This window comes from Chenopodium quinoa, unplaced genomic scaffold, assembly GCF_001683475.1.
Source record: "Chenopodium quinoa cultivar QQ74 unplaced genomic scaffold, ASM168347v1, whole genome shotgun sequence".
In the NCBI taxonomy this organism is placed as follows: domain Eukaryota; kingdom Viridiplantae; phylum Streptophyta; class Magnoliopsida; order Caryophyllales; family Amaranthaceae; genus Chenopodium; species Chenopodium quinoa.
The window spans coordinates 673,095-685,429 of record NW_018743955.1 but is presented as its reverse complement, the minus strand read 5'-3'; the positions used below and the strand labels follow the sequence as shown (position 1 = coordinate 685,429).

Below are 12,335 nucleotides of genomic sequence, written 5' to 3'. Positions count from 1 at the left end.
AATGAGTTTGCAACCTAACCATGGCTCTAGTTCTCTAAAGTTCAAGGATATGGGTTAATTCAAAGAGGGTCCATGGTTATGAGTCCGGATGCATCGCGCAGAAGCCTAACTGTGAAGGGTTGGCGCGTATGGATGGGACCCCGCAAGTTAAAAACTTGCTTCCATGGTTTGGTGGATTCACAAACTTGCATGTACCCGTCGTTGCAAGGAGCGTTCGATTGGGTAGATGAAGCGTGAACCCCCAGAGGGTTATGTCCATATGTAGAACACATATGGGTTTCAGAAAAGTGAGAAAAGCTCAATCAGGAAGTAGAATCGAGCCAACAGTACTAGAAATGGTCAAAACAAGAAGGCAGAGTTCTGGCTCGGTATTGGAAGAACTTGGCGCCAGACTACAGGAACTGTCGCCGCAAAAGAACCTGTGTCGCCAGGCGACATAAGCTCTTTACAGGCGACGGTCTCTGTTTTCTAGACGCTAGTTCCTACATGCCTCAGCAGCTATCTGTGTTCTTAGAATTTTCCAGATTTCGCAGTATTATTTCGATCCTAGTTGTGAAAGAAATTTCTCAAATTTCCTACGTGTAAAATCCTATGTTTTTTACTCATTTCGGATGGTCTATCCAATGAGGACCTTTTTTTATGCATATGACAATAATGTTAATCAAAATTACGCACATGAAATACTTAGAATTTTTCGAGTCTCATCCGCTCATTCTAAATCATTGCCGAAATAAATTTCAGGAATTAAAATAGAAATCCTCCCCAGCGAAGTCGCCAAAAAAACTGTGGGGAATATTTCAAGCACTATGATCGCAAGCTTGAACCCCTGACGAGCGGTGAAACGGTAGGTCGTTGGGCTACCTCCCCCGATCAATCAAACAAAATTTATATACTTAACTAACCCCTATACGAGTATAGTAGCAAGTCAAGATCGAACCCAAGGGAATGGTAATTGAGAGTCTATTGTCTTACGCTAAGCTATTTCGAAGTCTAGAGCGGGGTTGTAAGGCTAAACTAGGGGTAATCACAACTAAATACTTGTAAATCAAAAATAACAAACACTAGGGCTAGGATCCACATGCATTCATAATGAAAATCGACTAATTTGGGAGGTCAATCAATTAAGTCAAGCAATGTGAGGGAAAATCGATATTGCAACCAAAAGAGCATATCAAGCTATTCTCCTAGAGGTCTAACTAGCGCCAACTACGATAAACTCTAGCTAGGAAACGTCACAAGATACCTCAATCGTGTAAATGCAAGCCACAAATCAATGGTCCGTATCAATGTGAACTTACAATGCAATCTAGTGTGAATAACTAGGGTGATCAAGCCTAAATCAAGAACACACATGCACAAAATCAATCAACCAATTTAATCACATTATCAACTCAATCAATTTCCCCAAATTAATTTCAATTCATTAATAATACATGCTTCACCATTACCCTAGAAATCAAACTACTCACAATCCATTAAGAACATCAAGATCAAAGTTAAACTAATCAACAAATTCATATTCATCAATTGAAATAAACAAATTCAAACTAAATCAATCAAACTATCAACAAACTTAATCAATCAACAAAAACAAATGAAATCAAACATAAGATTGTATTAAAGAGTAAAGAATTCTTACAAACTTGATAGAAATCAAATCAAAATGTAGCAATCTTCAATCATCAATCATCAAACCCAAAGTTTCTCGCTCTAAAAATCTAAGAACAAGTGTTTTCTCTCTCCTCCCAAAATTCTCTCTAAAACCAATTCTAATCTATGCTAATGAAAATCTCATAATGATCCTAAAAATAGAAGGAAACAACTATATATACAAAGGAGAAGTTGGTTATGACGTCCAAAAATAGACCCACGCCGGTGCGGTCGCACGTAGGAGAGAGAAGGGGCGCACGGGCACAATACCCACAAGGGTGCGCCCGCACGCGCCAGATGTGCGGCCGCATAACTCCCCTGTGCGCCCGCACCTACATGGGTATTCCCTTTCCCTTCTTCATCCTTGCTCATCCGGTGCACACGACCTTTGGTGATGGTGATGAACAACGAAGTAGGCAGCAAGTTATGGCCATTTTGGTGGGCACAAGGCATAGATGGTGTCCACACTGCTTGCGTGCACCGGTCTTGAAACTTGCTCTCCGAGTTCCTCTTGACTTAAAGCTCAAAACACTAGCACAAGGCATCAAAAGCAATGATAATCGTTGAAGGGAAACTCGGAAATCTTTGGATGATCGATCATAACCTACAAACAAAAGAAAAGAAACAAATAATAGAGAAAAACAACGAATAAACAAGAAAATGCAAAAAGTAAAGAAACTAACTACAAAAAGCACAAAATGAAGAAATAAAGAGTAAAACTAAGGAAAACTAAAGAAAAGAGCTATAAAATGAAATGAAATCCATCCAAAAAGAGATCAAATGAGTGCCATAAATGTCACTCATCAAATTCCCCCAAGCTAAACTTTTGCTCTTCCTCGAGCAAAACAAAGCAAGAAAGAATGAGGATGAAAAATTTATTAAAATTGAAAAAGAAAGACTCGAGATAAGAATGTACACTAAGACTCACTGTCGTAGCAATCACGGTTGTTTTTAGCTACAACAAGCCCTTTAAACCCCAAAGTCGCCTATGAGGACGAGTGAGGTCTCGTAAGGGTGTCCTAAGAGTTTGACCCATAACACTCACAAAGAAAACACGAGGAAAAACAAAAAGACAAAGTCAAAACAAAAGGGAAAGGGAAAATATGAAATTCTACAAGTTGGACATTTCACAATGACTACAATTCCAATGAATGACAAACTTTCTCTAACAAATAAAGGTGAGCACATTTCAAGATATCCAAGGTTGATGAAAGAATAAAACATTCTAAGCATAGAGAACTAAGTATCACACTCCACTTTCATCCCGTTCGTTCTTACCGCGTTCCCCCTACTAGCTTCAAATCAACCTCTAGTGAGCGTCCCAATGATTCCCCTAAGGAACCGGAAAAAGGAAAATTTTTAGGCTACTCGACATCTTGACTTTTGAATCCCCTCTCCTTACTCCTAAAACTCACATTCCTCTCCTCCGATGAATGACTCAGCCACTTAGATCAAAAGGTCTTTCCCAAAGGTTGTAACGTTAAGGTAAAAGGGTGAAGGTAGGCTAAAATTTAAAATTTGGTGGTTAACCTAAATTGTGAAGCAAAGAATGCGCATTTCTTTACACCAAAACCAAGTTATCACCAAACAAAAACAACAACACCCCCAAGCTTATTCGAAGCTACAAATCACAAATATATACATAAAAAGCGTAAGCGCTCCTCCCCCAAGCTAAAATGGAGCATTGTCCTTAATGCTCGGAAGGAGAAAAGAATACATCAAAATATTTTTGAATTTCCATTTTTCAATTTTTTCTCTTTTTATTTATTTATTTATTTTTTATAATATTTAAAAATGCACTGTCCTTGCCTCTTTTAACTTTGGACGGCTTTTCCAACTTTGCACTTATTTGTCCATGCCATTTATAATATAGGACGACCTTTACTCAAATTCATTTGCCATTATTCACAAAATATGTACAAAACACAAACATGCTTGCATTTAGAACCAAACCTAAACTTATACACCACAACTCCAAAAGATGGTCATTTGCTTCACAAAAACCAAAAATGGAACGAAAAGAAACAAAAGGCTCAAGAATCTAAGTACTTGGCTAGAAAAGAAAGGTATAGGCTCAAATTGGTTAGCAATGAGGCAAATGTAAACCCAAAAATAACATAAATGAATAAAACTATCCTAAAAATAGAAAAATACGACCCCGAAAATATGCCTTTTTCCTCCCTAAATGGTTCGGTCTCGGACTCAAAATCTATGAGTTAAGTTTCAAGATTAGGTTTGCAAGAAGTCAAGGATCCATGCCGCTCATACAAGTAAGGTAGAAGGCTCGAAAAACATAGAACTCACATGGTTGTAGCAAAAACTCACTATTAGCGTCAAATCCACCATAGGGGGCAACTACCAACATACCACAATCAAGTAGAATCCGGTTTCATGATCCTCTTAGTTCTAACCAACCACCTTAGCATATGAATTAGTTCTTAAATCAACCAAGCATAATCTCAAAATGTGCAAACCTCTAACGTTTAGGAAGAAAATCATTCAAAGGCAAAAGTCGAGTGATATAAAGACCAACTCATAAAAAGAGGGGTAAAGAAAAGAATAAGCCTAAAAAAGAAACGCAAAGCAAAAAGAAAATGCAAGAAACAAAAATAAAAGATCAAACTGAAAAATTCAAAGAAATAGGAAGAGTAAGAGATGAAGATAATAACAAGAATGTATATGCAACACATAAATCCCAATCGAAGAACTAGTGATCTTAACGGTATCAACACCATAAGATCCCAAACACGCTAGGTGTTAAACACATACATCCTCGAACCATTCAACTTCCCTAAACTAATCCTATTCTAAGCAACCAAGAAAATAAGAGAAGGTAAAGGAAAGGTCTCACCGGGAAATCCATGCAAAGCGAAGAAATAAAAGCAAAAACGTGAATCATCAAATAAATCTCCAAGCAGATGCAAGATAGACAACCCGGATAGAGCAAAAAGAAATAAAGAAAACTATATACAAAGAAAATTGTTAGTAACTTCTAGACAAAATCAGCCGAAAATTCGGCAGCATAACGACAGGACATCAAAATATATATATATATATATATATATATATATATATATATATATCAGTGGGACAGACAGAGAAATATCATAGTAGTAGATAGGAAACATCATCAGAAAATAAAATCAGCAGAACAACATCAGAGCAATCATCAGAAAAATATCAGAGCAAACATCATCAGGAAACCAACATATCATCATCAGAGAAACAACTTTGCAGATACAAGACAGGGAGACTGAAAAGCAACAATACCGAATGAACCACTAGCAAGGGGAAAGATATGCAAAACACAACCAACCAGAAATAATTCCCCCAAGCTAGATACGAGCCACCCCTCCCCCAAGCTAATCCCAACACCAGGGCATGCAGAAAGACATAATCATAATACAAGCATAAGGAGGGGTAGCCAACAAGGCTCACTCGGCACTGTGGTAGGGGGTAGAGCTAGAACTCCCCCCACCAATGTCATAAACGACACTGCAGACTAAATCATCAGCAAGATACGCATCCTTCCCCTTAGACCTACCCAACCTCCTAAGGGAATCAGCGGCCAAGAAATGGGACCAATCATTAAGAACGGGAAGGCCCGAACGTCCCCATCTCCCCTCAGTCTCAGGGGAAGGGAAAGGAGCAGGGTTACCAGGATCATATGCCCAATCACACCCCTCCGGTCGCCTATAATCATAATCCCCTCGAGAAGTCCCACGGATGGCACTATGTGCAACATGTGGACCTTCCCAATAAGGGTAGCAAGGTCGGGGTCCAATAGCCTTGTCAAAAGGCTCCCACTGAGGTATAGGTCCCTCTTGGACCGGAAGGTAGGGGTAGTTCAAATATGGCTCAATCTCTACCCTAGAAACATGATAATAAAAAACTCTCCTAGCATGATAGTCATAACTACCCACACAACCATTCCCCATAGAAGAGGAAGAAGACAAAGCAAAAGCAAGGGCATCAACCTTAGCATGCAAACTAGACAAATCATGCATAGAAGGAGAAATAGGAGAAGGTGGAGGACTAGGGTTACCTCCCTTAGAAGAACTTTCCTTGGACTTAGGAGGAGCACTCCTCTTTTGCCGAATGGAGGGTAAAGATACCCGTCGAAGGGAGCTATCTATATCCCTCTTGTAAGGCTTCCACGGGTAGGCCGACTCCAAATCCCTCACCATTGAACCATCATGGGGAATAAGACACCAATCCGTAGTGCGAGACACTTTCCATACAAACAAATCATCCTTGATAGTCCGCTCCAAGAACTTTTGGTTGATCAAAGCAAAAATGCTCAAAAGGTATGAAGGGGTCTTCTCTCTTACATCTTGAATCGGCTTAAGCTTTTGGAGCATACCACCATACTTCTTCTCTAGAGATAAGACAAGTATGGTTATCATTCCTCCTATTTGAATGCTTCCGGAGAGGAAAATCCCATCAAGAATATCAATAAAACAATCAAGCAAATGCCTAGAGAAATCAATCACTTCAACCTCTTCATCCCTTGGCTTATCCTCCAACCAAAGCCAACTTAACTCCTCTTGAGACATGGCTCCAAGAGATTCCTTGGAGAAGAAAGCATAGGTGAGAATCCGGCTAAAGTAGCGCGTAGCCGCATGGATGATTGAAGCGGACTTTGAATTTTGTGCTCGATAAGAGTCCTCAAAGGAGATTCTATCCCACCATTCATTCTCATCATACTTGTGATCCCTATGTAAGGTCTCATAAGCCGGGTATAACAAAGGAACACCTTCAATCGGGTCGGGAAAATGAAACATTTCATTGAGATAAGAAAGAGGGATGGAGTGATCTTCATTGAAGACTTGGAAGAATAAGGTAGGAGGCTCATCATCATCACTACCACCATGAACATCTAGTGAGGCAAGAAACTCAAAAGTGATTCGAGGAAAGGTTGGAGCATTAAGATCGATGAAGTTTTCAAGACCAAGGTTCCTTGCTAGCATCCTCACATCGTCATCAATTCCGAAAAGAGTTGTTGTCTCTTGATCATAGAACCGAGTGGAATAAAGCTTCCTAGATGAAAGATTTGCAAATCTATCCCAATGCTCTCTCTTCCGAAATCTTATACCATAAGTTTCTTCAATGGAAGAAGGCGGCTCAATTACATCCCTTGGGTTGTAATGTTTAGCACGTTTTGTGCAGCGAGGAGTAACCATCTACAAGCAACCAACAAAGAAAAGGGCTTCAAAATATAGCAAATAATGTGCTAAAAACTAATCATGATAATGGTGAAACTAACAAAGTCCACAATAATCAAAGAAGTAGGCAAATATTCAATTCAAATGAATAATGCATAAACAAATCACCATTATTGTCACAATTGTTGTCCCATATCACAATTAGTAGAAGCAACATAACATACTATGAATAACAAACCCTTGTCAACATCATCACCATCAACACCAACAATAAACCCACAAACTAATCTATCAACAAATCCAACAAAATTCATGCCAAAATATTTAATTTGCTCAAGTAAAACCATCATCATAACAAAAATCAACATCAACAACATCATCATCTTCATTATCATCAAGTATTGAAACAAGTAGTAGCAACATGGGTATGCTAGTAGAGGTAGTACTACCAAAATCAAATTCTCATGAATCATAAAAATTGAAAATTTATCACAAAATTGATGCAATTACACCTTCAATTGATAAGAAAACACAAGAAATCAACAAGAAAATACTACTACTTACTAACATCCCTTATAACATACTACAAAATTTCAATTAAAGAATACCCAAAAATCTCAAATTTAGGAGAGAGAAAGTTACCTTGAATGTGCTTGAATGAGAATTTGAGCAACAAAAACTTGAAAATTATGAGCTTTAATGAAGAATCAATGAGAAATATATGATGGAGATGAAGGAAGAACTAGAGCAATAACCAATTAGATCTAGAGGGTAAAAATGAAGTAGGAGAGAGAAGGAGAAAAGGGGAATCGAATTTTAAAAGGGGGCAAAAAGGGAGGGCTCGACCAACCCTTGTGCGGCCGCACAAGAGAATGGTGCGCCCACACACGCCTCGTGTGCGGCCGCACATCAGCTGTGTGCGGGCGCACCCACGAGGGTCTCCTCTCCTCTTTTCCTTCCTCCCTCACCTAGGTGCGCCCACCTACATGATGGTGATGAAAACCCATATAGGCAGTAGAAAACCTTCATCTTGGTGGGTATAAAGTATGAAAAACAAGAATTTAATCACAAGAACCCACCAAGCTCCATACTTACAAAATTTTCCAACTCAAGAAATGGGACAATTTTACCTCAAAAATGGCATCAAAGTTGTTGGATTTCAACTCAAACAAACCTACATCACAAAACAAAACAAAACAAGATTATAAGACAAAATCATCATCAAATCAAAAGGAAAAATGAAAAGAAAAGGAGAAAAGGTTAGAAACTCGGGTTGCCTCCCGATAAGCGCTTATTTAAAGTCTTAAGCTTGACATTCTCCATCCTTTTCAAGGTGGATCATAGAGAGTCATGTCACGAATGACTCCAACAAAAACGTCTTCATAATAACGCTTGAGCCTATGTCCGTTGACCTTGAAAGTCCTTGAAAGTTCCAAAGGTGAAATTTCAATAGAACCATTTAAGAACACCTCTTGCACAACAAATGGACCGGTCCAACGAGACATCAATTTTCCGGGAAAAAGCCTCATTTTTGAATTGTAGAGAAGCACCTTATCTCCCAGAATGAACTCTTTCTTCTCAATTAGCTTATCATGCACCTTCTTGTTTCTAGCCTTATACAAGCTAGCACAATCATAAGCATCCAAACGAAGCTCTTCCAACTTATGTAAATCCAACCAACGTTGTTCTCCCGCACTAGCCAAGTCAAAATCAATCTTCTTGATTGCCCAATGAGTGCGGTGCTCAAGCTCCACCGAAAGATGACAAGACTTCCCATAAAACAAACGATAAGGAGTGGTACCAACAGGAGTTTTGAAAGCCGTTCTATACGCCCACAAAGCATCATCAAGCTTATTTGACCAATCTTTCCTACTCCTTGCAACCGTCTTCTCAAGAATCAACTTAATTTGACGATTAGATACCTCAACTTGTCTATTGGTTTGAGGATGATAAGGAAGACCAAATCTTTGGTTCACCCCATGTTTCTTCAACATTTTTCGGAAAGCATAGTGCACGAAATGAGAGTCATTATCACTTATAACCGCCTTGGGAATGCCAAACCTTGGGAATATAATCTTCTTCAATAACTTCATAACCACCTTATGGTCATTTGTTGGAGAAGCAATGGCTTCAACCCACTTTGACACATAATCAATGACAACAAGAATGTATCGATTCCCAAAAGAAGATGGAAAAGGACCCATGAAATCTATACCCCAAACATCAAAGATCTCCAACTCAAGAATTGGTTGTTGGGGCATCTCATTCCTTTTTGAAATATTCCCGATTCTTTGGCATTAATCACAACTCTTGACGAATTCCCAAGCATTCTTGAAGAGGTTTAGCCACCATAAACCACATTGAAGCACCTTAGAGGCCGTTCTTGAAACACCCATATGACCACCACTAGGATCCGAGTGGCACATCTTCAAAACATTTGGTATTTCCTCATTTGGCACATACCGGCGCAACAATCCATCCACACCTCTTTTATAAAAAATCGGCTCATCCCACACATAATGCCTAGCTTCTCTCTTGAGCTTCCTCCTTTGATTGTTGGAAAAAGAAGGAGGGAACTCCCCACAACCAAGAAAATTTACCAAATCGGCAATCCATGGGAGCTCCTTCACATTAATAACATATAAGGAATCATCCAACATCCGATCCTCAATAGGGGAACCATCATCTTGAACTTGAAAATCCTCAAGCCTAGATAAATGATCCGCAACCACATTTTCCGCACCTTTCTTATCCCGGATCTCAAGATCAAAAGATTGAAGCTCAAGAACCCAACGTATCAACCTTGTTTTGGATTCCTTTTTCCCAAAGAGATACTTTAAAGCCGCATGATCGGTGAAAACTATAGTCTTAGACCCCAATAAATAACAACGAAACTTTTCAAAAGAATGAATAATTGCCAAGAATTCCTTTTCTGTTGTTGTATAATTCCTTTGAGCACCATTAAGGGTCTTCGACATGTAATAGATGACATGAAGCTTCTTATCAATTCTTTGACCCAACACACCCCCAATGGCCGTATCACTAGCATCACACATGAGCTCAAAAGGCAAATCCCATCTAGGGGCTTGTACAATAGGAGTGGAAGTCAAAGCTCTCTTCAATTTGTTAAAAGCTTCCAAATAAGCATCATCAAAGACAAAATCAACATCTTTTTGGAGAAGATCATTTAAAGGCTTAGCATTGAGAGAAAAGTCTTTGATTAACCTTCTATAAAACCCGGCATGGCCCAAAAACGATCTTACTCCCTTCACATTAACCGGAGGTGGCAATTTCTCTATCACCTCAATCTTGGCTTTGTCAACTTCTATACCCTTATGAGAGATTTTGTGTCCAAGCACAATCCCTTCTTCCACCATGAAGTGGCATTTTTCCCAATTTAGCACCAAGTTGACCTTTTCACACCTTTCAAGACACTTCTCAAGATTTTTGAGGCAATTCTCAAATGAAACTCCTCCCACGGAAAAATCATAAAAACCTCCATTTCCTCTTCAAGCATGTCCCCAAAAATGCTCAGCATACACCTTTGAAAGGTCGCCGGAGCATTACACAATCCAAAGGGAATTCTTCTATATGCAAAAGTACCATAGGGGCATGTGAAGGTTGTCTTTTCTTGATCCTCGGGATGAATAGGAATTTGAAAGAATCCCGAATATCCATCAAGGAAGCAATAGAACTTGTGCCTTGTCAACCTTTCAAGCATTTGGTTAATAAAAGGGAGAGGGAAGTGATCCTTTTTGGTTGATGTGTTTAGACGTCTATAGTCTATACACATCCTCCAACCGGTGACCGTTCTAGTTGGAATGAGTTTACCTTTCTCATTCTTAACTACGGTCATACCCCCCTTCTTAGGAACGACATGCACGGGGGAGACCCACTCGAGCTTGAGATGGGGAATATGATTCCCGCATCCAAAAGCTTGGTGATCTATTTCTTTACTACTTCTCCCATTTGGGGATGTAGTTTCCTTTGTCGTTCAATAGAAGGTAGGGTGACCTCCTCAAGTGTTATGTGGTGTGTACACAAGGCGGGGCTTATGCCCTTAAGATCATCAATTGTGTACCCCAAAGCACCTTGGTGCTTTCTCAAGACACCACATAACGCTTGAGCTTGGCTCTCACTCTAGGATGCACTAACAATGACGGGATAAGTAGAGTTAGGGCCTAAGAATTCATACCTAAGGTGTGATGGTAGAGGTTTGAGCTCTACCATGGGAACACCTTTACCTTGTTTGGTTGAGGCCACATGCAAAGCATATTGACTTGATATCCCCATACAAATTTGATCATCACTCCCTTTATTGCTTACATCAAGCAAGTCTTCATACAATTGCACTTCCTTGCTTAGGATACCTATCTTTTCCTTGTTCAACAAAACACACTCAAGGGGATCATTAGATGTGAGCAAGTGCTCATGCATGGATTGCACAATGTTATCAAGAACTTCAACTCTCATGCAATTCTCAAAAGAAGAAGAGGGATATTTCATGCCTTCATTCAAATCAAATTCAACTACCTCCTCTCAAATCTTAAGAGAAATCTTAGCACTTTTGACATCAATCATAGCCCCCGATATAGCAAGGAATGGTCTTCCTAAGATGAAAGGTATAGTAGAATCTTCATGCATATCTAACACTACAAAATCAACCGGAATGACAAATTTCCCAACCCTAAAAGGAACATCTTCTACCTTCCCCTTTGGAATCTTAATTGATCTATCGGCTAATTGCAAGGTAATCTTGGAAGGTAAAAGTTCTCCTAGACCTAATCTTTGATAAACCGAATATGGCATAAGGCTAACACTAGCTCCTAAGTCACATAGGGCATTATCAATTTGAGTCTTATTAATGGCACAAGGGATGGAGAAATTTCCGGGATCCTTCAACTTAGGAGGCATCTTATTCATGATTATTGCACTACAATGTTCGGGTAGGCTAATTGTTTCCATCATGTCACATGTCCTTTTTCCACTCAAAATATCTTTGAGGAACTTAGCATAGTTTGGCATTTGTTCTACAACATCGGTGAAAGGAAGAGTTAGATGAAGTTGCTTAAGCATCTCTATAAATTTCCCAAATTGCTCATCCAATTTGTGTCTATTATACCTTTGGGGATAGGGAAGCTTGGGTTTGTAAAACTCTTTCTCTTTCTCTTTCTCTACTTGCTCCTCATCAACCTTTTCATTCAAAGGACACTCATCTCCCTCAATTTCGATGGGACTCTTACTAGTGCTCTCTCTAGAGACACTCTTCTAAGGCACTCCACCCTCAAGGATCCTACCACTTCTAGTAACAATAGCATCCATAGGGTTCTTAGAATCTAGACTAGGTGAAGTCAAAGAAGAGGAGTTTGCACATTCCTTAAACACACTAGCCAACTGAAAGAGTTTATCACCTAAATCTCTATTATAAGACAACATGTGATTGAACTTCTCATCATTCAAAGCCATGTAAGTTTCTAGAATCTTAGCTTGTTTCTCAATAATTCCTACCAAGAAATTCCT

At 39.3% G+C, this 12,335-nt stretch overlaps 1 protein-coding gene across 1 annotated transcript; it reads right to left on the bottom strand.

The window, feature by feature from the left end:
- Positions 1–11,354: 11,354 nt before the first annotated feature.
- On the bottom strand, positions 11,355–11,891 carry LOC110689089. Its single transcript, XM_021865821.1, has one exon. It carries the CDS (start codon positions 11,889–11,891, stop codon positions 11,355–11,357), a length of 537 nt encoding a protein of 178 aa, XP_021721513.1.
- Between the last annotated feature and the right edge of the window lie 444 nt (positions 11,892–12,335).